Below are 25058 nucleotides of genomic sequence, written 5' to 3' on the forward strand. Positions count from 1 at the left end.
TGTCTGGTCACCCTAGTTCCTAAGGCAGTATTACAAACAAACAGATAAATCATGCTTTCTCTCTCAATACAGATGAAAGCCAAAGAATCTTTCTTCTTCTAGTAGAGTATCCAATTTGTTTGATATTTGATGTGTTCTGTACTGATTCTGTATGTTGATCTGTCTCGCTGCAGCTTGCTTTTTGCTATAGTTGGCTCGAGTCCCATTCTGCAGAGAATTAGGCATGGACTGTACTAGGATTTGGCACACGATACTGACTGTAACCATCTGCCATAGTTTTTGACGGTCTTTTAAAAAAGTGCATTATGCAGTTCTCCTTCTGTGTAGCTGTGCTGAATCTAGGTGGAACATTTCAGTGCATCAGCCCATTTATGGTTTTAAAAATCTCATAGCTTAAGTAACAGTAGTGTATGGCTGTGTAACCATCTCCATATGTGATATTACAGTTTTCCAGCTATGTTTTATTTCTACCTGATAAAATGTGTGTTCTTTGACTTTGTAGAAGAACTTATGATTTCGCTATATTGATGAACTTATGATTTCACTATATGTCTTGTTCCAAATACTAGAGAATTTTAAAAGTCCAATAATTCTTCAAGCATGTGATTACAGGATACTGGCAATTATTGAAAATAGAAATGTCAGTAATATGAAGCATATCTTATGTCCCCATCACATTTGTATATAAAGCTATGCCTCCATTGGGAGGTTCTGATGTCAAGAAATCATGAAAAGGTGGACTTATTTATGTAGTATAACCTAACATGTGAAATATAGAGGTATCATAGAATCATAGAAATGTAGAGGTGGAAGGGACTGTGAAAAGTCATCAAGTCCAGTCTCCTGCTCTGAGGAAAGACCAAGTAAACCTAGACCATCCCTAACAGATGATTGTCTAACCAGTTTTTAACATTGTGGAGAATCCCCCAATGATGGGGATTCCTCAACCTCCCTTGGAAACCTATTCCAGAGCTTAACTACCCTTATAGTTAGAAAGTTTTTCCTAGTATCTACCCTAAATCTCCCTGGCTGCAGATTAAGACTATTACAACTTGTCCTGTTTTCAGTGGACATGGAGAACAATTGGTCACAGTCCTCTTTATAACAGCCCTTAACACATCAGTTGTCTTTTCTCAAGACTAAACATGCCCAGTTTTTTTAACCTTTAGGTCAAAGATAGGTCAAGATTTTTTAAACCAGTCATCTTTTTTGTTGCTTTGTTCTGGACTCTTTGAGGTTTGTCCACATCTTTCCTGAAGCATGGTACCCAGAAATGGACACAGTACTCTATCGGAGGCCTCACCAGTGCCAAATAGAGCAGGACCTTTTACCTCCCGTGTCTTACATAGGACACTCCTATTAATGCACCCCAGAAAGATATTAACCTTTTTCACAACAGCATCACATTGTTGGCTCACATTCAATTTGTAATCTACTATAATCCTTGCATCCTTTTCAGCCACCTCGCCCTTTATTCCTCATTTTGTAGCTGCGCATTTAATTTTTCCTTCCTAAGTGAAGTACTTTGCATTTGTCTTTATTGAATTTCAACTTATTGATTTCAGAACAATTCTCCAATATGTCAAGATCCTTTTGAATTCTAATCCTGTTCTTCAAAGTTCTTGCAACCTCTCCCAGCTTAGTGTCATCGGCAAATTTTAAAAGCATATTCTCTACTCCATTATCCAAGTCATTCAGAAAATATTGAATAGTGCCAGACCCAGGACTGATCCCTGCAGGACCCTACCAGATATATTGTCCCAGTTTGACAGCAAACCATTGATAACTACTCTTTGAGTATGGTCTTTCAACCAGTTTCATACTCAGCTCACTGTAAGAATACATTGTGGTTCTGTTTGGTCACCAGCTTTTTTTTTCTTCTCTGTTCTCTCTTGGCAACCTTATATGCTTCCATGATTTCAACTGCTACATTTATGTGAATGATTCTCAAATCTACTTCTCTATTTCTTTGTTCAGTCTTACATTTTCAAATGTCTCTTTAAGTATCTTAGATGTCTCATCACAATCTCCATATTTTCCAAAATAGTGAACTTATCGTTCCTCCTGATCTCTTTCCTTTGTTTCTTTTCTCTGACTGACAACTCTACTATCTTTCCCATCTATCAATCTTGCAACCACTATGCTATGGTCTGTGTAAGAGAGGAATTGTTTTACCCTCTGATTGATAGATGGAGAAAGTTATCACTGCCCTCCGCTGTTATCTGATGGTCCAAGAGAAACAATGGATCAGCATGAGCCATAACTTCAGTTTGTGGACTTGGGGTTTTTGCCACTGATTTCAGTAGAACAGGGTTAGAAAATATTGTACATGATATTGAACAAAAGGCAATACTCTAACCCAGGGGTGGCCAGCCTGAGCCTGAGAAGGAGCCAGAATTTACCAATATACATTGCCAAAGAACCTCAGTAATTCAGCATCCCCCCGCTCCCAGTGCCTCCCGCCCACCGGCAGCCCTGCCGATGAGTGCCTCTCCCTGCACCTCCCAATCAGCTGTTTCGTGTCTTGCAGGAGACTTGGGGGGCAGAGGGGAGGGAGCAAGGGCATGGCAGGCTCAGGGATGTAGCGGGGCAGGCCTGTGGCAGAGCCAGGGATTGAGCAGTGAGCACCCCCCGGCACATTGGAAAGTTGGTGCCTGTAACTCTAGCCCCAAAGTCAGTGCCTATACAGGGAGCCGCATATTAACTTCTGAAGAGCCACATGTGGCTCCGGAGCCACAGGTTGGCCACCTCTGCTCTAACCACAGCCAATTGCTCCTAGATCTTTCCCCTGACTACCAAGTTTACTACTTTGCATTTGTATTTAGTGTAAGCCCACCATCCACACCCCTATTGTACTTCTGTCAAATGCTGGGAATTAAAGGTACTAGAGTACTAGAAAACTGAGAATTGGTCCTGCTTTGAGCAGGGGGTTGGACTAGATGACCTTCTGGGGTCCCTTCCAACCCTGATATTCTATGATTCTATGAAAATAGTTAAAAGGAGATGTAGATTTCAGTCATCCAAATACTGGTAACACTATTAGACAAAGTATGGTTGTAGATTATATTTGTATTCTGTATTTGCTGCTCACTTTCTCCTTTGCTTTGGGTACTTCACGTTAGTGTGCTCTGTTATTAAACCAGTTGCGCTGAATATGAAATAAAACATGTAGAAATAAGAACTACAAAACTTATCATCGTATTTCTAAGAGGGAGTGTACAACTGGTAATATGAAAATTTCTGCACACCTATTTCTATGCAGCTATTACTTGTGCAATGTGTATATTCCATGTTATACCACTTTCTATATATTAAAATCTAGTAGGACAGGCAAAATATGCAGTTACAAAGAATATGACTTTTCTTTTTCAAACTAAACATTGGTGTAAACCTAATAATATAGTATTGTAATTGTGATCAAAACTTTTGTATCTTGTGTGAGATTCTACTAGATTGTAAAGGAATTCTGACCTTATTCTCTAGACAATTCTTGGATATTAAAGTACTCTTCTTTGTCTGTAATTTTTTTTAATATACATTATTTCAGGGCGTGGGAAAAAACAAGATTGTTGACCGATTCCTTCACCTGTTAAATAGACCCAGAGAATATTTACAGCTGCATAGGTAAGAATGTCACTTTACATGATTTCTTTTTTCAATGTCATCTTCATTTTCACTGCTGAGCTTTTAAACGTTTGCATCTCATGTTCCTGAAGTTTTATTTATTATTGTTTATTATTTGTATTACTGTAATGCATAAGAGCCCTAGTCAGACACCAGGATCCAAGTGTGCTCGGTGCTGTACAAACAGAACAAAAGACATTCTCTGCCCCAGAGAACTTACCGTCTACAGACAGACGAAAGAGTACAAGGAAACAATGAGACAATACTGGTCAACATGATAGGCAGTAGTCTCAGCACAAAAGGACCTGACTGTTGTCTAGTTTATTGTAGGCATCAGAGCAAAGAAGAGTTTTAAGAAAGGATTTGAAGGAAGATGATGAGGTAGCTTTGCAGATGTTTACAGGGAGCTCCTCCCAAACATGGGAGTAAACAGAAAGCTGTTTGTCTGAAAATTTACCAAGGTTGTGGAGACTGGAAGTTGTAGCGACTATTCTCTTTTTCCTTTTGCACCCCTACTTTCCACCTCCATCACAGACATACAGAAAAAGGATGGGGGGGAATATGATATATTATTTATACTTTTTTCATATGCAAACAATCAAAAAGCAAAAAACTTTAAACTCACAAATCAAAATAATTCAAAATCTACAACAAAGGGTTGATATATAATGACTGGTTACATATCAACCATATATAACAGCAAATGATTGATCTATAATGACTTACCAACAATTTACATGCTTAGTCTTCAAAAGTGAAGCTGTGGAGGTCCTCTCTGTTTCCTTTGGAGACACTGGAATGATGGATGAGACATCAATAGTCCAATACATTGGACCATCTAAATGAAGAATCAGTTTGAATCAAATTGCTTCCCCGTCAACCTAGTTTCAAACAGTGTTTAAATTCAGCCTGCCTGTTTTTGACCCAGTGTATCTAAAACAATGCTACTAAAAAGGTTTCACTGCTGCCATTTGTCTGCATAATCCCTTTGTCATTTCCCCTCTCATTTCCCTTCACTGGCTTGTTCTACTTCCACATGAACTTTAAGTTTCTTGTGTTCATGCTCAAGACTTGGTATAGTTCCATCCCTCTATCTCTCTGCTCTCAGCTTCCCTTCTAAATGCAGCCTTTGTTACCTCCTACTGTCAGCTTTGTGCCTGCTTTCATACCATTTCCTCTGCATGGGACAGCCTCCCACTTCCTGTGTGTGGAACACCTTTTCTCTTCTCCAGAACTTGTTTATTTCACAAAACTTTTCTGTGTTGCTGTCACTCAGAGCATATACATTTTTGCATCTGAATTGCGTAGCTATATTGTGTTGTTACATTTTTCTGCTAGGCTGGAAGCTCCTTAAGGTAGGAACCGTGAGCCAGATTTTTAAAGGTATTTAGTTGCCTACTCCCATTGACCTTTAAAAATCTAGCCTCATGTCTCCTTGGGTTTTTCTTGAATAGGGTCAAAGATTTTTTTAAACAAATACTTTAGCTAGCGCATTCTAACTAATGTGTTAAAGCGCTAGTCTAGACAATGCAAGTTGTACTTCAGTTTGGCTTCACATCAACCAACTAGCTAAAGTACAACTTGCATTGTTTAAACTAGACCTTTAGAATTCTTTAGTTAAAATGTGCTAGCTGACATGTTCTAACTAAAAACCCAAACTTCTTCTTTGAGAGATGTCCCTGTGGGTGCTCCACTCCAAGTGTTGGTGTCCCCGGCGCCTCCGCTTGGAGATTTTTACAGCAGTAATCGCACGGTCCACGCATGTGTGGTGCCTGCCAAACATGCTTCAATGACGCACGCACAGCCCGGGCTCCTCAGTTCCTTCTCTACCATCCCCGGCCTGAAACGGAGCTCAGCCGTCTTGCTCAGTTATTTCTCACTTTAGATAGTTAGTCTTTTTTTATGGCTTATCTAGTTTTTTTAAGTCAGATAAGTTTAATTTCCCCCTTCTTCTCTTAAAAAAAATAAATAAAAAAAATTTTTTTTACTTCAGTTTTTTTCTGTCAGTTAGACAGTTCATACTATGTCTGGCTCGCCAAGTTTTAAGAGATGCGGTACATACAGAGAGGCCATCCCTATCTCTGATGGCTATTCTCAGTGTGTTCGCTGTTTGGGGGAGTCCCCCAAAAATGTGCCCACTGCAGTAAACTAAAGGCTAGAGCATGAAAGGACAGAGAACTGAGACCAGCTTGGCTTAATGGTGAAATCCTAGCGGATCTTAAACATAAAAAAGAAGCTTACAAGAAGTGTAAGGTTGGACATATGACCAGGGAAGAGTATAAAAATATTGCTCGGGCATGTAGGAATGATATCAGGAGGGCCAAATCGCACCTGGAGCTGCAGCTAGCGAGAGATGTCAAGAGTAACAAGAAGGGTTTCTTCAGGTATGTTGGTAACAAGAAGAAAGCCAAGGAAAGTGTGGGCCCCTTACTGAATGAGGGAGGCAACCTAGTGACAGAGGATGTGGAAAAAGCTAATGTACTCAATGCTTTTTTTGCCTCTGTCTTCACTAACAAGGTCAGCTCCCAGACTGCTGCGCTGGGCATCACAAAATGGGGAAGAGATGGCCAGCCCTCTGTGGAGATAGAGGTGGTTAGGGACTATTTAGAAAAGCTGGACGTGCACAAGTCCATGGGGCCGGACGAGTTGCATCCGAGAATGCTGAAGGAATTGGCGGCTGTGATTGCAGAGCCATTGGCCATTATCTTTGAAAACTCGTGGCGAACCGGGGAAGTCCCGGATGACTGGAAAAAGGCTAATGTAGTGCCAATCTTTAAAAAAGGAAAGAAGGAGGATCCTGGGAACTACAGGCCAGTCAGCCTCACCTCAGTCCCTGGAAAAATCATGGAGCAGGTCCTCAAAGAATCAATCCTGTTGCACTTGCATGAGAGGAAAGTGATCAGGAACAGCCAGCATGGATTCACCAAGGGAAGGTCATGCCTGACTAATCTAATCGCCTTCTATGATGAGATTACTGGTTCTGTGGATGAAGGGAAAGCAGTGGATGTATTGTTTCTTGACTTTAGCAAAGCTTTTGACACGGTCTCCCACAGTATTCTTGTCAGCAAGTTAAGGAAGTATGGGCTGGATGAATGCACTATAAGGTGGGTAGAAAGCTGGCTAGATTGTCGGGCTCAACGGGTAGTGATCAATGGCTCCATGTCTAGCAAATTTGCGGATGATACTAAACTGGGAGGAGTGGTAGATACGCTGGAGGGGAGGGATAGGATACAGAAGGACCTAGACAAATTGGAGGATTGGGTCAAAAGAAATCTGATGAGGTTCAATAAGGATAAGTGCAGGGTCCTGCACTTAGGATGGAAGAATCCAATGCACCGCTACAGACTAGGGACCGAATGGCTAGGCAGCAGTTCTGCGGAAAAGGACCTAGGGGTGACAGTGGACAAGAAGCTGGATATGAGTCAGCAGTGTGCCCTTGTTGCCAAGAAGGCCAATGGCATTTTGGGCTGTATAAGTAGGGGCATAGCGAGCAGATCGAGGGACGTGATCGTTCCCCTCTATTCGACATTGGTGAGGCCTCATCTGGAGTACTGTGTCCAGTTTTGGGCCCCACACTACAAGAAGGATGTGGATAAATTGGAGAGAGTCCAGCGAAGGGCAACAAAAATGATTAGGGGTCTAGAACACATGACTTAGGAGGAGAGGCTGAGGGAGCTGGGATTGTTTAGCCTGCAGAAGAAAAGAATGAGGGGGGATTTGATAGCTGCTTTCAACTACCTGAAAGGGGGTTCCAAAGAGGATGGCTCTAGCCTGTTCTCAATGGTAGCAGATGACAGAACGAGGAGTAATGGTCTCAAGTTGCAGTGGGGGAGGTTTAGGTTGGATATTAGGAAAAACTTTTTCACTAAGAGGGTGGTGAAACACTGGAATGCGTTACCTAGGGAGGTGGTAGAATCTCCTTCCTTAGAGGTTTTTAAGGTCAGGCTTGACAAAGCCCTGGCTGGGATGATTTAACTGGGAATTGGTCCTGCTTCGAGCAGGGGGTTGGACTAGATGACCTTCAGGGGTCCCTTCCAACCCTGATATTCTATGATTCTATGATTCAAGGTAATTCTAATGGAGAAGTTCCTCAGATCTGCTTCTGACCCAGGTCAGGAGTCCTACTTGAGACAGAGCCCTCCTAAGTCCACTAAGGACAAGAAAACAACAAAAAAAGGGCCAGCTTCATCACTTCACAGAGACCAGGTCTGTCTCATCAGTGCTGACTGCTCTGCAATTCAGCACATACGCTGCATCCCTGGCACCATCCGTATCCCAGCTGCTGCTGGTACGCAGCGCTCTGGTGCCGCAGCTACGGACTTAAAGTTGCCTGCCTCTTCTTATATGGCACCGCACAGCACCGCAAAGGACTCGGTGCCTACTCAGCTGAGTCTGCCTGTGCCACACACAAGTATGGTTGCTGTCCTGGCACCGACACCTCAATCACCTATGACTCTGCATACAGCGCTGCACCGCTCAGCACCAGCCAACCGTATGGCACCGCCGCCACACCCAGTGCTATATATTCTGGCTTCTTTTACCTCGGCACCATAATTTATTCATTCCAGCGATTTGCTAATCTCGCCAACTCCAGATTCCTCATTACTTGGTACCGATGTCTCTCGGGGACCATCTGCACAGCACCAACAGCTATCCCCTATTCCTTCTCACTTTTCTAGTGATGAGGATGACCAAGTGGAGGGAGTTTTTTCACCATACCATTCTTCCCCCGTCACGCTCCTGCTAGCATGGGACCAAGGTCCTCATATTCTGGGGATTTACCACCCTGATATGGACACCTGTGGGTGTGACCAGCCATACCCTTCTCCAGACAATGGCATTATTGGAACCCCTGGCAGTCCTGCAGGCACTACAGTAGCTAGTACAGCCCATGCAGAGGCAACATTAGATCTCCTCCTGTACCCGTCCACACTTCTGCGACGGATGGACAGGGGCAACCTGCAACGCTGCATGCAGACAAGGAGGCACTTGAACCCTCCCCAAATAATAATAATTCATCCACCTCACTAGGGAGAGAAGCTGAGCCCTGATTAGGGGGCGGGGCTTCTCTGACTAAGGGTCCTATAAAGGTAGCCAGCCAGTCGGGCAGCAGCACAGACAGCTGTAGCAGCACAGAAGCCAGCAAACAGAGCTGTAAACAGGGGAGTTTGAGTGGGAGTTAGTTTGTATTGCGGTGCTTGTTTGGGGTTTGGTTTTGCTGTGGGTGGTGGTGTTTTGGTGTGGATTGTGTTTCCCAGGGTAACAGGATTTAGGTGGGAAGGCTATGACAGATACAGAGGCAGCAGTGGGAGTGACTCATATCGTGGAAGACACAATGAAGATGACTGGATGTGGAAGCTGCGGAAGCTCCATGATCCTGGAGAGGGTACCTGGTAATAGTTTTGTCTGCATGAAATGCCATCTGATAGAGCTGATAGAGGAAAAGATCCGAGGTTTGGAGATGCAGGTGGAAAGTCTGGTTGAGTTTAGGAAGGGGTTTGAGCAGATTATGGAGCAAGACATGAGGTATCTGAAGGGAAAAGCTCAGACTTGCAATTGGAAGCAGGACTGAGGAATTCTGTGGGGAGACTGGGTGAGGAAAGTGGTCAGTGGAAGCATGTGACTAAAAGAACCAGGCAGAGGAAAAGATGAGCTAGTGAAGGAGAAATATAGCTCAAGAACAGGTTTGCAGAGTTGGAAAATGAAGAAGGGGCTCAGCAGGTCGTCACTGAAGGTGGAAGGGCAAGGAAGAAGAGAAGAGCGGCTAATCCTATAGGAAAAGGGGAAGAGTCAATGGAGACAACACCAAATATGAGCCCTAGGAGGTTACAGGATGGGTTGAAGAGGATTGCAAGGGAGAATAGGAATGGAAAGAACTTGCAGCCAGAGGGAACAGGGGCCATAGCACCATCACCAGGAAAAGGCCGGTCTATGTGATCGGGGACTCTTTACTGAGAAGAATAGACAGGCCTGTAACCAGAGCTGATCCAGAGAATAGAAGGGTATGCTGTCTTCCAGGTGCTAAGATACGGGATGTAGACCTGAGGTTGAAAAGGATCCTAAAGGGAGCGGGAAAGAATCCCCTAATTATCCTTCATGTGGGAACAAATGATACGGCTAGATTCTCGTTGGAAAGTATTAAGGGAGACTATGCTAGGCTGGGGAAGACACTTAAGGAAATCGAAGCTCAGGTAATCTTTAGTGAGATTCTGCCTGTTCCTAGAGAAGGGCAACAAAGGTGTGACAAGATTATGACTATCAACAGATGTCTTAGGCAATGGTGCTATAAGGAGGGCTTTGGGATGTATGGCCACTGGGAGGCATTCATGGACAGAGGACAGTTCTCTTGGGATGGACTTCATCTGAGTAGGGAAGGAAATAGACTTCTAGGGTGGAGGCTGGCACAACTGATTAAGAGAGCTTTAAACTAGGAATTTGGGGGAGATGGTTGGGAGATGTCCAGGTAATCTCCACGCCAGATTTTAGCATTGAGAGGGAAGAAAACAAAGTAAGAAAGGATACAGCCGTGGGTAGGAGAATGTGTATAAGGAGGAAGGGCAGTGTGGATACCAGTCTAATAGGTTATACTGGGTGTAGAATGACCGTGCCTAAAAGAATGTGAGTGAGGCCAAACAGCAAAAATTAAGATGTTTGTACAACAATGCGAGGAGCCTAGGTAACAAAATGGAGGAACTAGAGCTACTGGTGCAGGAAGTGAAACCAGATATGATAGGGATAACAGAAACATGGTGGAATAGTTGTCATGACTGGACTACAGGTATTGAAGGGTATGTTCTGTTTAGGAAAGACCGAAATAGAGGTAAAGGTGGTGGAGTAGCATTGCATATCAATGATGAGGTAGAATAAAGAAATAAGAAGCGATGGAATGGATAAGACAGAGTCCGTCTGGGCAAAAATTACATTGGGTAAGAAAACTATTAGAGCCTCCCCTGGCATAGTGCTTGGGGTGTGCTATAGACCTCTGGGATCTAATTTGGATATGGATAGAGCCCTTTTTAATGTTTTAAATAAAGTAAATACTAATGGAAATTGCGTGATCATGGGAGACTTTAACTTCCCAGATATAGACTAGAGGACAAGTGGTAGTAATAATAATAGGGCTCAGATTTTCAGCTAGATGCGATAGCTGATGGATTCCTTCATCAAGTAGTTGCTGAACCAACTGGAGGGGGATGCCATTTTAGATTTGGTTTTGGTGAATAGTGAGGACCTCATAGAAGAAATAGTTGAAGGGGATAATCTTGGTTCAAGTGATCATGAGCTAATTCAGTTCAAACTGAACGGAAGGATTAACAAAAATAAATCTGCAACTAGGGTTTTTGATTTCAAAAGGGCTGACTTTCAAAAATTAAGGAAATTAGTTAGGGAAGTGGATTGGACTGAAGAATTTATGGATCTAAAGGTAGAGGAGGCCTGGGATTACTTTAAATCAAAGCTGCAGAAGCTATTGGAAGCCTGCATCCCAAGAAAGGGGAAAAGATTCATAGGCAGGAGTTGTAGACCAAGCTGGATGAGCAAGCATCTCAGAGAGGTGATTAAGAAAAAGCAGAAAGCATACAGGGAGTGGAAGATGGGAGGGATCAGCAAGGAAAGCTACCTTATTGAGGTCAGAACATGTAGGGATAAAGTGAGACAGGCTAAAAGTCAAGTAGAGTTGGACCTTGCAAAGGGAATTAAAACCAATAGTAAAAGGTTCTATAGCCATATAAATAAGAAGAAAACAAAGAAAGAAGAAGTGGGACCGCTAAACACTGAGGATGGAGTGGAGGTCAAGGATAATCTAGGCATGGCCCAATATCTAAACAAATACTTTGCCTCAGTCTTTAATAAGACTAAAGAGGATCTTAGGGATAATGGTAGCATGACAAATGGGAATGAGGATATGGAGGTAGATATTACCATATCTGAGGTAGAAGCGAAACTCAAACAACTTAATGAGACTAAATCGGGGGGGGCCCAGATAATCTTCATCCAAGAATATTAAAGGAATTGGCACCCGAAATTGCAAGCCCATTGGCAAGAATTTTTAATGAATCTGTAAACTCAGGGGTTGTACCGTATGACTGGAGAATTGCTAACATAGTTCCTATTTTTAAGAAAGGGAAAACAAGTGATCCGGGTAACTACAGGCCTGTTAGTTTGACATCTGTAGTATGCAAGGTCTTGGAAAAAATTTTGAAGGAGAAAGTAGTTAAGGACATTGAAGTCAGTGGTAAATGGGACAAAATACAACATGGTTTTACAAAAGGTAGATCGTGCCAAACCAACCTGATCTCCTTCTTTGAGAAAGTAACAGATTTTTTTAGACAAAGGAAACCCAGTGGATCTAATTTACCTAGATTTCAGTAAGGCGTTTGATACCGTGCCACATGGGGAATTATTAGTTAAATTGGAAAAGATGGGGATCAATATGGAAATTGAAAGGTGGATAAGGAATTGGTTAAAGGGGAGACTACAACGGGTCCTGCTGAAAGGTGAACTGTCAGGCTGGAGGGAGGTTACCAGTGGAGTTCCTCAAGGATCAGTTTTGGGACCAATCTTATTTAATCTTTTTATTACTGACCTCAGCACAAAAAGTGGGAGTATGCTAATAAAGTTTGTGGATGATACAAAGCTGGGAGGTATTGCCAATTTAGAGAAGGACCGGGATATCATACAGGAGGATCTGAATGACCTTGTAAACTGGAGTAATAGTAATAGGATGAAATTTAATAGTGAAAAGTGTAAGGTCATGCATTTAGGGATTAATAACAAGAATTTTAGTTATAAGATGGGGACGCATCAATTAGAAGTAACGGAGGAGGAGAAGGACCTTGGAGTATTGGTTGATCATAGGATGACCTTGAGCCGCCAATGTGATATGGCTGTGAAAAAAGCTAATGCGGTCTTGGGATGCATCAGGAGAGGTATTTCCAGCAGAGATAAGGAGGTTTTAGTACCATTATACAAGGCACTGGTGAGACCTCACCTGGAATGCTGTGTGCAGTTCTGGTCTCCCATGTTTAAGAAGGATGAATTCAAACTGGAACAGGTACAGAGAAGGGCTACTAGGATGATCCGAGGAATGGAAAACCTGTCTTATGAAAGTAGACTCAAGGAGTTTGGCTTGTTTAGCCTAACTAAAAGAAGGTTGAGGGGAGATATGATTGCTCTCTATAAATATATCAGAGGGATAAATACCGGAGAGGGAGAGGAATTATTTAAGCTCAGTACCAATGTGGACACAAGAACAAATGGATATAAACTGACCACCAGGAAGTTTAGACTTGAAATTAGATGAAGGTTTCGAACCATCAGACGAGTGAAGTTTTGGAATAGCCTTCCAAGGGAAGCAGTGGGGGCAAAAGATCTATCTGGCTTTAAGATTAAACTCAATAAGTTTATGGAGGAGATGGTATGATGGGATAACATGATTTTGGTAATTAATTGATCTGTAACTATTCATGGTAAAGAGGCCTAATGGCCTGTGATGGGATGTGAGATGGGGTGGGATCTGAGTTACCCAGGAAAGAATTTTCTGTAGTATCTGGCTGATGAATCTTGCCCATATGCTCAGAGTTTAGCTGATCGCCATATTTGGGATCGGGAAGGAATTTTCCTCCAAGGCAGATTGGAAGAGGTCCTGGAGGTTTTTCGCCTTCCTCTGTAGCATGGGGCATGGGTCACTTGCTGGAGGATTCTCTGCTCCTTGAAGTCTTTAAACCACGATTTGAGGACTTCAATAGTTCAGACATAGGTGAGAGGTTTTTCGCAGGAGTGGGTGGGTGAGATTCTGTGGGCCTGCGTTGTGGAGGAGGTCAGACTAGATGATCATAATGGTCCCTTCTGACCTTGGTATCTATGAAACAGCAGATGATTTTACTCATTTTTAGGACCTCTTCAAAGGAGTGGTTAATGAGCTCAAGATCACTCTGGATGAGGTGTTGGAGACTCAACATGAGCTGACAGACATATTACAACCTTCGACCTCCTCCAAGATGGCCCTACCTATTTATGGAGCCATTATGGACCCTGCCAAGAATATGTGGCAAACCCCAGCCACCATACCCTCTCTCTGCAAAAGGGCAGACTGGAAATACTATGTCCCCTCCATGGGCTCAGAATTCCTTTTCACACGCCCAGCACCAAATTCACTGGTGGTAGAAGCAGCCAACCAAAAGAACAAACAGCAGCATTTCCAATCCACTCCCTCTGGCAAGGACAGCAAAAGAATGGACCTACTTGGCTGCAAAGTATATGTATCATCCATGCTACAATTTAGAGTGGCAAACTATGCAGCCCTACTGGCCGAATATGCTCACAGAAATTACAGGAAACTCATGGACTTTATTAATGATGTCCCAGAGGACAAGAGACAGCAATTCAAAGCAGTAGTCTCTGAAGGGCAGATTATTTCCCGCACGGCATTGCAGCCTGCCCTCTATGCTGTGGACACAGCTGCCAGGTCCACCGTGGCGGCCGTAGTGATGCGTCAGGCTTCACGGTTTACCTCTTCTTCTTTCCCACGCAAGGTACAAAACACCGTGGAGGATCTCTCCTTCGATGGCGAGAAGTTATTTGCAGCAAAAACCAAAGAGGTGCTGCACACCATGAAGGATTCCAGAGCGACACTCAGATCCCTAGGCATCCATACGGTGGCAACTAGAAGACGACAATACAGGTGTCAGCCTTACCAATGCCCATGATACCTGGCCTACACACAACAACAACAGAGGCCATATGACCACCAGCAGCAACACTGCCAGAGACCCAGGCATCAACGATGACTCCCCACCACATCGGCACCATCCCAACCCCCTGTATCTAATAAGCAGATCTGAAGCCTTGGTCGAGGGTATAGAAGACCTCCTCCCCCCCTCCAGTGCTTATACTTCCCATCCAACCTTTTGGTCACCGTTTACTCCCATTCTACCACAACTGGCAAGTCATCACTATGGACAGATGGGCCCTAGAGGTCATCCGATTGGGCTATTCCATCCCCTTCTTATCCATGCCTCCCCTACCCCACACTCAGTCCCTCTTCAGGGACCCCTCTCACGACCACTTGCTCCACCAAGAAGTGCAACGTCTTCTGCAAATAGGAGCAGTCGAGACGGTTCCCGATCAGCACATGGGAAAGGGTTTTTATTCCCATTGCTTTTTGACAGCAAAGAAAAGTGAGGGATGGCGACCCATCCTCGACCTCAGGCGACTCAACAAGTTCATCAGAAACCAAAAATTCAAAATGGTTACCCTCACAACCATAATTCCAGCACTGGAGCAGCGAGATTAGTTCTCAGCCCTCGACCTGCAGGATGCTTATTTTCATGTAACTATACACCCTGCCCACAGGTGTTTTCTCAGATTTGTTATGGGCTCAAATCACTACCAATACAGGGTTCTGCCTGACGGCCTCTCAGTAGCACCCGGCGTCTTTTACAAGATTCTCGTGGAAAAAAGGAGTCATAATTTTTCCTTACCTGGACGATTGCCTGCTCAAGGCACAGACTCTTGGGGAGGCCATTCAAGCCACGCAGATGACCATCGACTGCTTCCAGGGTCTGGGCCTACAAATAAACAAAAACAAATCCACATTAACACCTACTCAACGACTAGAGTTCATAGGTGCTCACCTCGATTCCACAACCAGACTTTCATCTCTCCCATCCTCCAGATTTAACACCATAAAGTTGCCAAGTTGCAAAACAGCCCGCAGGTCACTGTCTGCAACTTCTCTGCCATATGGCCTCTTGCACATTTGTGGTCAAGAATGCATGCCTCTCCATGCTGTGCCTGCAGGGTTGGATGACCACTGGCTACAGACCGAATGTGCACGGCCTAAACAGACTTCTGTCCATACCTACCAAAGTTAAGGACTCAATCACATGGTGGACACTTCCACACAACCTCTGCGCAGGAGTCCCCCTCCATTATAATTACAACGGATGCTTCCCTCACGGGCTGGGGAACACACATGGAACACCACACCACTCAGAGACTCTGGTCCCCTACAGAAGCCTTACTGCACATAAATCTTTTAGAGCTTCGAGCATCCGCAACGCCTGTTTCCAGTTTCTCTCGCACATCCAGAATCAACACATCAGGATCATGACCAACAACATCACCTGAATGTTTTATATAAACAGACATGGGGGAGCTCAATCCCACTCGCTCTGCACGGAGGCTATCAAACTTTGGAATTGGTGCCTCCCACAAAATATCCAAATTTCAGTCTCCCACCTACCTGGTTCACTAAACACCATCACGGACGAGCTCAGCAGATCTTTCCCCCAGATCACGAATGGGAGATAAACGATACCATCCTACACAACATGTTCAAAATATGGGGCTATCCGCAGCTGGATCTTTTTGCAACTGCGACCAACAAAAAATGCCAGGAATTCTGTTCCAGAGCAAGCCTAGGAAAGCACTCAATGGGAGACGCATTCACCATCAAATGGAGTGACAATTTCCTATATGCATTCCCTCTGATACCACTTCTTCACAGGGTATTACAAAAAATGTGAGCGGAGAGGGCTAGGGTCATACTAAAAGCCCGGACATGGTCCAGACAGGCGTGATACTCATTTTTTAATTAGGATGTTAGTTTGCCTGCCGATTCCACTTCCCTATCCCTTTCAAACCTGTTATCACAATGCAGGGGTCAATTAAACCACCCCAACGTAACGGTGCGGCACCTCAAAGCATGGCTCGTCAGTGGTTATCTAATGAGGACCTAGGCTGCTCTGAACAGGTGCAAAGAGTACTATTACATAGCAGAACACAATCCTTACGTACTGCCTATCTCCATAAATGGACTAGGTTCACTCACTGGTGCTCCGCCAAGCAAAACCACTCCTGCTTCTGCCCTCTTTCACTAATACTAGACTGTCTTTTAGAACTTAAGCTATCTGGGCTCTCCTTTAGCTTCATAAAGGTACATCTAGCAGCAATTACGGCATTTCACAATAAGACCGGAGACACTACTATCTTCGCCCACCCCATTACAAAGCGGTTCCTCAAGGGCCTCCAGACCCTATACCCGGACATTAGACCACCCACTCCACCCTGGGACCTGCACTTGGTATGCATATGCTTGATGTGCCATCCATTTGAGCCACTTGCAATATGCTCCCTCCAACATCTATCCATGAAAACTGTGTTTTTATTTGCCATTACATCTGCCAGATGTGTAGGAGAACTTGGCGCACTTACGGCTGATCCACCGTACACTATATTTTTTAAGGACAAAGTCACACTCCGAACGCATCCTAAATTTCTCCCGAAGCTGCATTCCTCCTTCCATCTCAATGAACCTATCCATCTACCAACCTTCTTTCTTAAACCGCATGCAAACACTTTTGAATCAGTAATGCACACACTCGATATGCACAGAGCATTGTCCTTTTATTTCGATAGGACTAAGCCCTTTAGAGCTTCCCCTAAACTTTTCATTGCAATCGCAGAACGATCCAGAGGCAAATCCATCTCTGCCAGAGAATATCCAATTGGATAGTAGACTCCATCCGCCTATGCTACCAATTAAAGAAGATGAATCCTCCAACTTCCGTTAGAGCACACTCCACCAGATCTGTGTCAACATCTGTGGCATTCTTACGTAACATTCAAGTCACAGATATTTGCAAAGCCGCCATCTGGGCTTCAGAGCATACCTTTGTTAAACATTATGCTTTTACTCAGGGACCCCTAACTGACATTCGAATGGGCTGAGCTGTGCTGTCTACAGCTTTCTTACTAGATCTGAGTCCCTACCTCCTTAGGAGATACTGCTTTTCAGTCACCTGGAGTGGAGCACCCACAGGGACATCTCTCGGAGAAGAGGAGAAGGTTACTCACCTGATGTTCTTTGAGATGAGTTCGCTGTGGGTACTCCACTACCCACCCTTCTTCCTTCTACTTCGGAGTTTGGAGCAGTCTCCGTTGTATACAAGGAAGTGAGGAACCCCGGCCGTGCACACGCATTATTGAGGCACATTCAGTGTGTGAGGTAGGCACCGCGCGTGCACGTACTGTAAAAATCTCCGAGCGAAGACATGGGGTGCACCAACACCTGGAGTGGAGCACCCACAGGGACACTCCTTTCGAAGGTCAGTTACTGCACAGGTGAGTAACCTCCTCTTTCTATCTCAGTTAAGAAAAATCTGAGTTTTTGAGGTTTTTTTGAGTTTTCTAAAAACTCTGTGTGCACTTACAAGGATCTGTAAACACCCTATAGAAAAAATTCTATAGAATTTAATAGAAAATGGTACAATCCTATGAAATTCTACAAAGTAATTTTAAAAAGTATATAGAAAGGTCAGCATTTCCTATTTCATTTGATGGTCTTTTCTGAAGAAATTCTATAGGACTTTTCAATCAGGATAATAATAAATAATGAGGCATACTTTTAGAATCCAGTGTCAAGTAAGTTGTAGACTGTGTGTAGGTTTACAAAAGATATGTGCTTTATTATGCTTCATCGTTCTATATCTATCTTTCTCTCCAGCAAGTAACCAGTTGATTGATAATATAGAGAATATCTTTATTCAAAAATGTGTGAGCATTGCCTTGGGGCAATATTTCTGCGGATCAGTAACTGGCTAGCATCAGCACATCTGAACATGCTAACACATGCTATTTACTGCAGAAAAATAATTGCAAACTTTTCTAACTGTCATAGTTGTTCATATTTTATACATGGGTTACATTAGCCTATTGTGAGCAGAGTTATACTTCCTGTAAATGTCCATCAATTTGACTTGGTTCTGCAAGTGTCACATGGTGGAGACTGAAGGCAAGTATACTCTAACTGATGGATTGTGACCTTCTCTTTGTTGGCCCTTTCATTATTTGTCTGACTGCTCATGACCTCCGCATTCCTTAAAGTTTAGAGGTGAACACTCTAATTCCACCTCACTTTATCTCATCTGAATACAATGTTCACTTGCTAGTTCCTTACCTTGGGACTCTGAGTCCCGATGAGATATCTGTTCTACAGAATGGTTGGTAATATCTAGCACCTGTACTTGGACAGGCACAGGTTTACTGAATTCAGGGGGACTACTCATGTGCGTGAGTTTTTTATCAAAATTGGAACAGCTGTGTGTGTGTAATAATTATTATTTAAAACAAGTCACACACAACAGTGAAGGACAAAGGTTAACAATAATAATTGGTACTACAATATAACAAAACGTACTTTTTGGAACAAAAGACATGTATTCTTAAGTATCATATATTCTTAATACTGGTTATAATTAATGAATTGCTGCGGAAAAAACTGGTGGAAATGGGGAAAAAAGTAGCCAAGGCCTTAAAGATTAATGTAACACATATATCTACCAGTAGTTGAACCACTGTAAATATAGTAATTTATTTTGAAAAAATTGTAGAGAAATGGAAAAGGAAATAAAAGAAAATGATCATTAAAATTCAATCAGTGTAAAAGTTTTCAAAAGTGCCTGAAGTGACTTAGGAGTCTCAGATCTGGTCTATCCTTAAAAATTAGTTTGACCTAGCTATGTTGTTCAGGGCTGTGAAAAATTTTGCACTCTGGCGATAGTTAATTGATCTAACTCCTGGAGTAGATGCAGCTAGGTTGACAGAAGAATTTTTCCCTTGACCTAGTTGCCGCCTCTTGGAAAAACCCTTCCCATCAATGTAGGAAGCATTTACACTATGCTGCTACAGTGGCGCAGCTGCAGTGCTTCAGCAGTAGTTGTAATGTAAGCCTGCTGTAAGCTCCATTTTCAAAAGCATCTAATCCTGTTGACTTTCCATGGGACTGAGGGCTTGTCTACACAAACATTTAGTTCTCAACAAGCAGACGTGTGAATCTACCCCATACTAGCCTGCCGCATACTAAGGGTATGTCTACACCACAGCGGTATAGCTATGGCGCTGCAGCTGTGTCACTGTATTGTAGACACTTCCTGCATTGATGGAAGGGTTTTCCATCAGTGTAGGTAATCCAGCTCTCTGGGATGCTGTAGCTAGGTTATTGGAAGAACTATTCAGTCAGCATAGCTGCATCTACAGTGTGGGATAGGTTGACCTAAATAAATTGCACAGGGTTAAAAAATTTTCACGGTGCTGAACGATGTAGCTAGGTATAATTATTACAGTCTAATACTTATTTGTATTACGTGTCTGTGTAGACCCTACTGACGCGCGTTAACTATTCGTTAATGCTCTTTGATCTAGTCCTGTTTGAAATGGGATTTATGTAGTTTAATCAATCTCAAATTCACACCTTTTATTAATTTAGATTAACTTTCCTGGATGTCCCCATGTAGACAAACTATAAGATATTTTTTGAAAATTTTACTTTCAGTAAATAATATGGGGGAAATAGAAAAAAAATAAAGTGTAACTGTAGTATGTCCTATTATAAGATGTAAATATACATTATGAAAGATTCCCCAACTCTCTTCTCAGCAAATGGGTACCTATCCAACTAAAAATGCTGTTGAAATATTTTTGTTTCATTGGTACAATATCATAAGGAGTTCTAACGATCTACCCAATTTTCATATCCAGAAGTTAATTTACATGGTGTAAATTGAATTTTGAGGGATTATTTAAATTATAGAATATATATTATTCGAGCATCAGAGGACACTTTCCTAATCAGAGTCGGTGAGCTGATACCATGAGTAATTTTGAAGTCACATTTCATCAATATACTTGTACATGATAATGATGAAGGGAACTGAAAGGCGGAATAAGTAGGATTACTTCTGATTCACATACAAGGGGTAATACAAATAAATCATAAATCATTCTTCCTAGCCTTTCTTACAGTTCTTAGCTGAGTTTTCTTACTTTCCTGAGTGTCATCTTTACATTTTAGGTATTTTTTGTTCTCAGACACTAAAATTGGTACTCGCAACATTAATTTAAGGGGACACATTGATACAGTTAATAGGGAAGAACCTCCAAAACATGTTTGATTAACAAAATATCACTTAAACTGTGGCCCATTTCTTTCAGGGTAAGTTATTTCCTGAACTTCAAATGTATTTTAATGCCTCATAACAAGTATACACATAATATTCACATTTATTTATAATCAGAAATGAAATCCTAATTAAAGACAGCTTCTAGGGGCTGTTGTATAACACATCAATAAAACCATACATTTAAGGTACATAAATCACATAACCTCAGTATGGCAGTGTAACAGGGTGGCTGGGAGGCTGAGGCTATTCTGATTACAGAATGAGTCATACCCCAGAGAAATCAAGGTGACTGACCTATAAAAAACAGGACAAGGCTGCAATGAAGGGGAGGAGCTCAAGACATTTTAGAGAACCAGCAAAGAGTATGAAGGCCTCTTGTGTGGAAGTCCCTAAGACCAAAGGAGTTGTGAAAGAGATGAGCCCAGGAGGCTCCTGTGGGGAAACTCAAATGGAGTTTGGGCCCAGAAAAACTGGCAAGACGAACTGTGAGAACAGACTGGGACAGAAAAAGAGCTGCAGCTGTGAGAGAAGACAGCAGAGTGAAGTATGGACTGTTGTGTGGTGATGGACTGTATTTTGGGACCCTGAGAATTGTTAAGAACTGCATTTGTTATTAAACTAGCCCCAGGCAGGGGGTGTTATTATCCACAGTAAAGCTTGTGTGCAGTTATTAAATGGGACAGGGTGCCTGCAAAGCTACCCCGGCCACAAAGGTGCTCTCAGTCAATGGCTACCCTGTTACAAGCAGACATACAACCTCTGGCTTTGAATTCATAAAATAAGCAGGGTTAGGCTAAGTATGGGAGACCTTCAAGGAAAAAATCGTTTGCAGTTAGTGGTGAATATAGTAAGTGGCACTCTTCCTTCTAAGGCAGTATTGAGACATTAAAGACTCCATGGCATTTTTATTTACAAGAGTGGGAAGTGTGTAGAATCCTGGCTAAATTGTTATTTGGATAATTACATTCTGCCTATAGTTTCAGTTGCGTATTTTATTTTTTTACTTGCTGTCCTAAACTGTTTTTTAGTGTTGTTTGGTGCTGGTTAATGGTTGTCACATTTCTCTCTAGAAGAGATTATATTTAAATTATGGGTGAACTGATTCTTATATAGAGATTAAAAATCCATTGGTAAAGTTAATATGGAACTTTGAGATCCCTCTAGATGAAAGGAACTATATAAATGTAAATTCATAGTCAAGTATTTTAACATTTTTTTAAAATTATAAACTGTTGGTAGTAGTATTGTTCTTTTAATAGTCTTCGTCCGTCTTATCACTTTTGACATTGCTAACTTTTGTTTTCTGTTATATTAGTCATTTAAAAAATTGCCATCACATGAAGAGAAATGAAAAATTGTGTATTAAAAACAATTGAAGCCAAAGTTAGTAGAATGAATGACTCTAAAAGTGAAGTTTTATTTAAACGGGGGATCGGGTGTGTGTGTGTGTGTGTGTGTGTGTGTGTGTGTGTGTGTGGAAAAGCCTTCATCGGTTTGAAGAAAAATGGATGTGACAGCACTTATTTCAAAATTACAAAGCCTCTCAGGGCAAAGAGATTCTGCAATGGAAAAACAATTTAAGCTTTTCAAAAGACTCAAGGAAAAACATGTGCATTGTTAGACTATAAAACCCTTCTTAGCACTGATGAGAGTAACGTATAAATGTAAAAATGTAAGCTCCCAGCAGCTACACAAAAACAACGTAAGAAGGTACCATCAAGTTTAGTTGGCTGGCTCCCTTAATGTAATAAAATGGAAAAGCGTCATTTTTGCTTCTCTTCTTCTATTACATTAGAAGCTAATTATATATGGAGAAAGGCTTTTGCTGGAGTGCAAATATCTTCTGTCTATTATTTTAACATTTAGTTCTGCATCTCTCAGTTTTAAATGTATTTCCATCTGTGACACAGATTCTTTCTGAAGAAGAGCTCTGTGTAAGCTCAAAAGCTTGTCTCTCACCAGCAGAAGTGGTCCAGGAAAAGAAAAAGAAAAAAAAAACCTACCTCAGCCACCTTGTCATCTCACTGGTTCTTCCTTTCTGTTAAGATGCCACCTTTTTTTTTTTTGTCTAGAGATATAATCGTTATCCTTACATTTCCATTATAAATTCTTTCCTTTGTGTGTAGAATTCTGACTCAAGCTCTTTCTTGGATGGAAGAAAGTTCAGTTTCTTGTCAAGGGTGTACAACTTGAGCTGTAGTTAATCAAATTTAAGAGGAGGTAAAAAGTTTCAGCAGCTAGGGACTGTGGAATTCACCTCAGTTTATACCAGTTTGAGTGCACAATCCAAGAATGGGGTCCTAGGTAGTAACTAGGACCTTGCAGAAGACATCCAGGACCAGTTGATAGAACAAGTTAAGAGGGCTCAATATTTTGCACTGGAGCTTGATGCATCCTCAGACATAGCTAACATGGTTCAGCTTCTATGTTATGTGCGATTTGGCAAAGCAGGTACAGAAATTGCAGTACTTTTATTTTGCAGAGAAAGCAACACAAACAACTAGTGAGGAACTATTCAAGATCCTTCATAAATTCATAATGGCTGAAGGTCTTAATTAGGCAGGGGCCTGAGCACTGTTGGGGCAGCAATCCTGTTTGGAAAGAATGGTGGAACTGCAACTCGAACAAAGAAAGCAGCACCAGCAGCAATTTGGATACATGGTATGCTTCATCGTCCAAGCTTTAGCACAGAATATGTTGCAATCTGAAATACACAAAGCCCTCTACATTGCTATTAAAATAGTTTGTTATAAAATTCTGGGCAGCAAACACAAATTGTTTTAGTATGCTGTGCAGAGATTGGCTCTGACCACACTCAGCTTCTGTTTCACAGTGAACTCAGTGAAGGTGATTGTCATGTGGGAAAGTGTTACAATGTGTCTTTGAATTGCATGACAAACTCAGAATTTTCTCCTTGAGAAAACAGACCTTGCAGATTACATGTGTAATGTAGACTTCTTGACTGTGTAAGCTTACCAGGTGGACATATTTGGCAAACTGAATGCACTGTACCTAACACTTCAAGGTAGGAATACAAAGATACTAGATAACGAAAGAGAAAATTTGGGGATTAATGATGATAAAGGCTATGTGTTTGTCACGGAGGTCTCAGAAGTCATGGATTCCTGAGCCAATCGCACCAGCTGCTGCTGGGGCAGTCTCTGGCCCCTCTGACCTCCCAGCAGCAGGCGTTTGGGGGGAGGGCCTTAGGGCTGGGGATTGGGTTGTGGGCAGTGCTTACCGGGGTGGGGAGGGCCTCCCCGGAAGGGCAATAGGAACTCCTCTCCCCTAGCTCCTAGCCAATGGGAGCTGCAGAACGGGGGCTTTGGGCAGAGCAGAGGCAGCATGGAGGAGCTAGGAGGTCGCACAGCTAGGAGCTGGAGGTCACTGCTTCCCAGGACGCAGGTAGGGAAACTGTCCCAGCCCTGCCAACCTGCCCCCTCCTCCCCGAGCACCCATGGCGCCCCCCCGGGCCATGCTTCCCCCAAGCACCAATGGCACACACACACACCCTCCCCCCCCCCAAGTTTTAGTCATGGGTATATAGTAAAAGTCATGGACAGGTCACAGGCTGTGAATTTTTGTTTACTGTATCCTGTCCATGACTTCTAAAAATACCCATGACTAAAATGTAGCCTTCCTGATGTTGATTTGTCTTTAGAAAGCGCTATTGATGTTTCCAGTGTTATCAGACTTTTAAAAAGAATAGAGTGAAAGTGATCAAAACACTATTAAAAACCAAATATTAGCTCATTTGTCTGCTTTGTATTCCCATTTTGATGCTTATTTTCCTGGCGTTGAACATGAATCTATAGATACTGGTCAGATTCAAAACCTGTTTGTGGTAACAGTTTACTCCATTGCAATTTTAAGTATCTCAGCTCAAGAAGATCTCTTAGAATTGTCAAGTGATCACATGCAGAAGGTTAAGTTTTCAAATCTAACAAACCAGGAATTCTGGATTTCTGTTAAAGAAGGGTACGAAGAATTCGGTGATATAGCTATGAAAGTGTGCTTCCATATGCTTTCAGTTACAGATGCAACCAAATTGAGCAACTATGCAATTTGAAACAGGTCCTTTCTTCTCACTAAAATCAAAATTTACAGGTAGGAACAGTAAGAAAAATGCTGCTTGAGAACCTGAGTGTGTGTCTGGCTCTGTCTTGAGAGAACTCTCCCCAAAAATATCTCCCTGGAAAATTGAAATGAGTCAGTGCCCAGAAAGAGAGAGAGAGGGCCTGAAAAGCCAAGCTACTCCATGCTGTTGTCTTTAGTTTGGGACATAGTTGTTCTCTGTACTCTCCTCTGAAAGGCTGTCTTTGAGAATATAGACTACTGTACATTTTCTTGTAACTAGAAGTTGCAGAATCTCTCTCTCCTTTTAATTGAATATAAATATAAAGCAGGTTTAGTCAGGGTGCTCCTTTAATTAACCATATTAAGACTTCAATTCATTCTTTGCTGTCTTCGAAC

General features: G+C 42.4%; 1 protein-coding gene across 4 annotated transcripts in view; it reads left to right on the forward strand.

Moving 5' to 3' along the window:
- VWA8 (von Willebrand factor A domain containing 8) overlaps positions 1–25058 on the forward strand; it is a 290052-nt gene that overhangs the window by 128752 nt on the left and 136242 nt on the right. For all 4 annotated transcript variants that reach the window (XR_012159153.2, XM_073345760.2, XM_073345743.2 and 1 more), the window contains one exon: positions 3548–3624. Coding sequence is in view for 3 of the 4 variants with exons in the window: in XM_073345760.2 (XP_073201861.2) it covers positions 3548–3624 (77 nt within the window). In the remaining variant the exon portion in view is untranslated. The remainder of the gene's footprint in view (positions 1–3547; positions 3625–25058) is intronic.

The sequence above is a fragment of the Lepidochelys kempii genome, chromosome 1 (assembly GCF_965140285.1).
Source record: "Lepidochelys kempii isolate rLepKem1 chromosome 1, rLepKem1.hap1, whole genome shotgun sequence".
Lineage (NCBI taxonomy): Eukaryota > Metazoa > Chordata > Testudines > Cheloniidae > Lepidochelys > Lepidochelys kempii.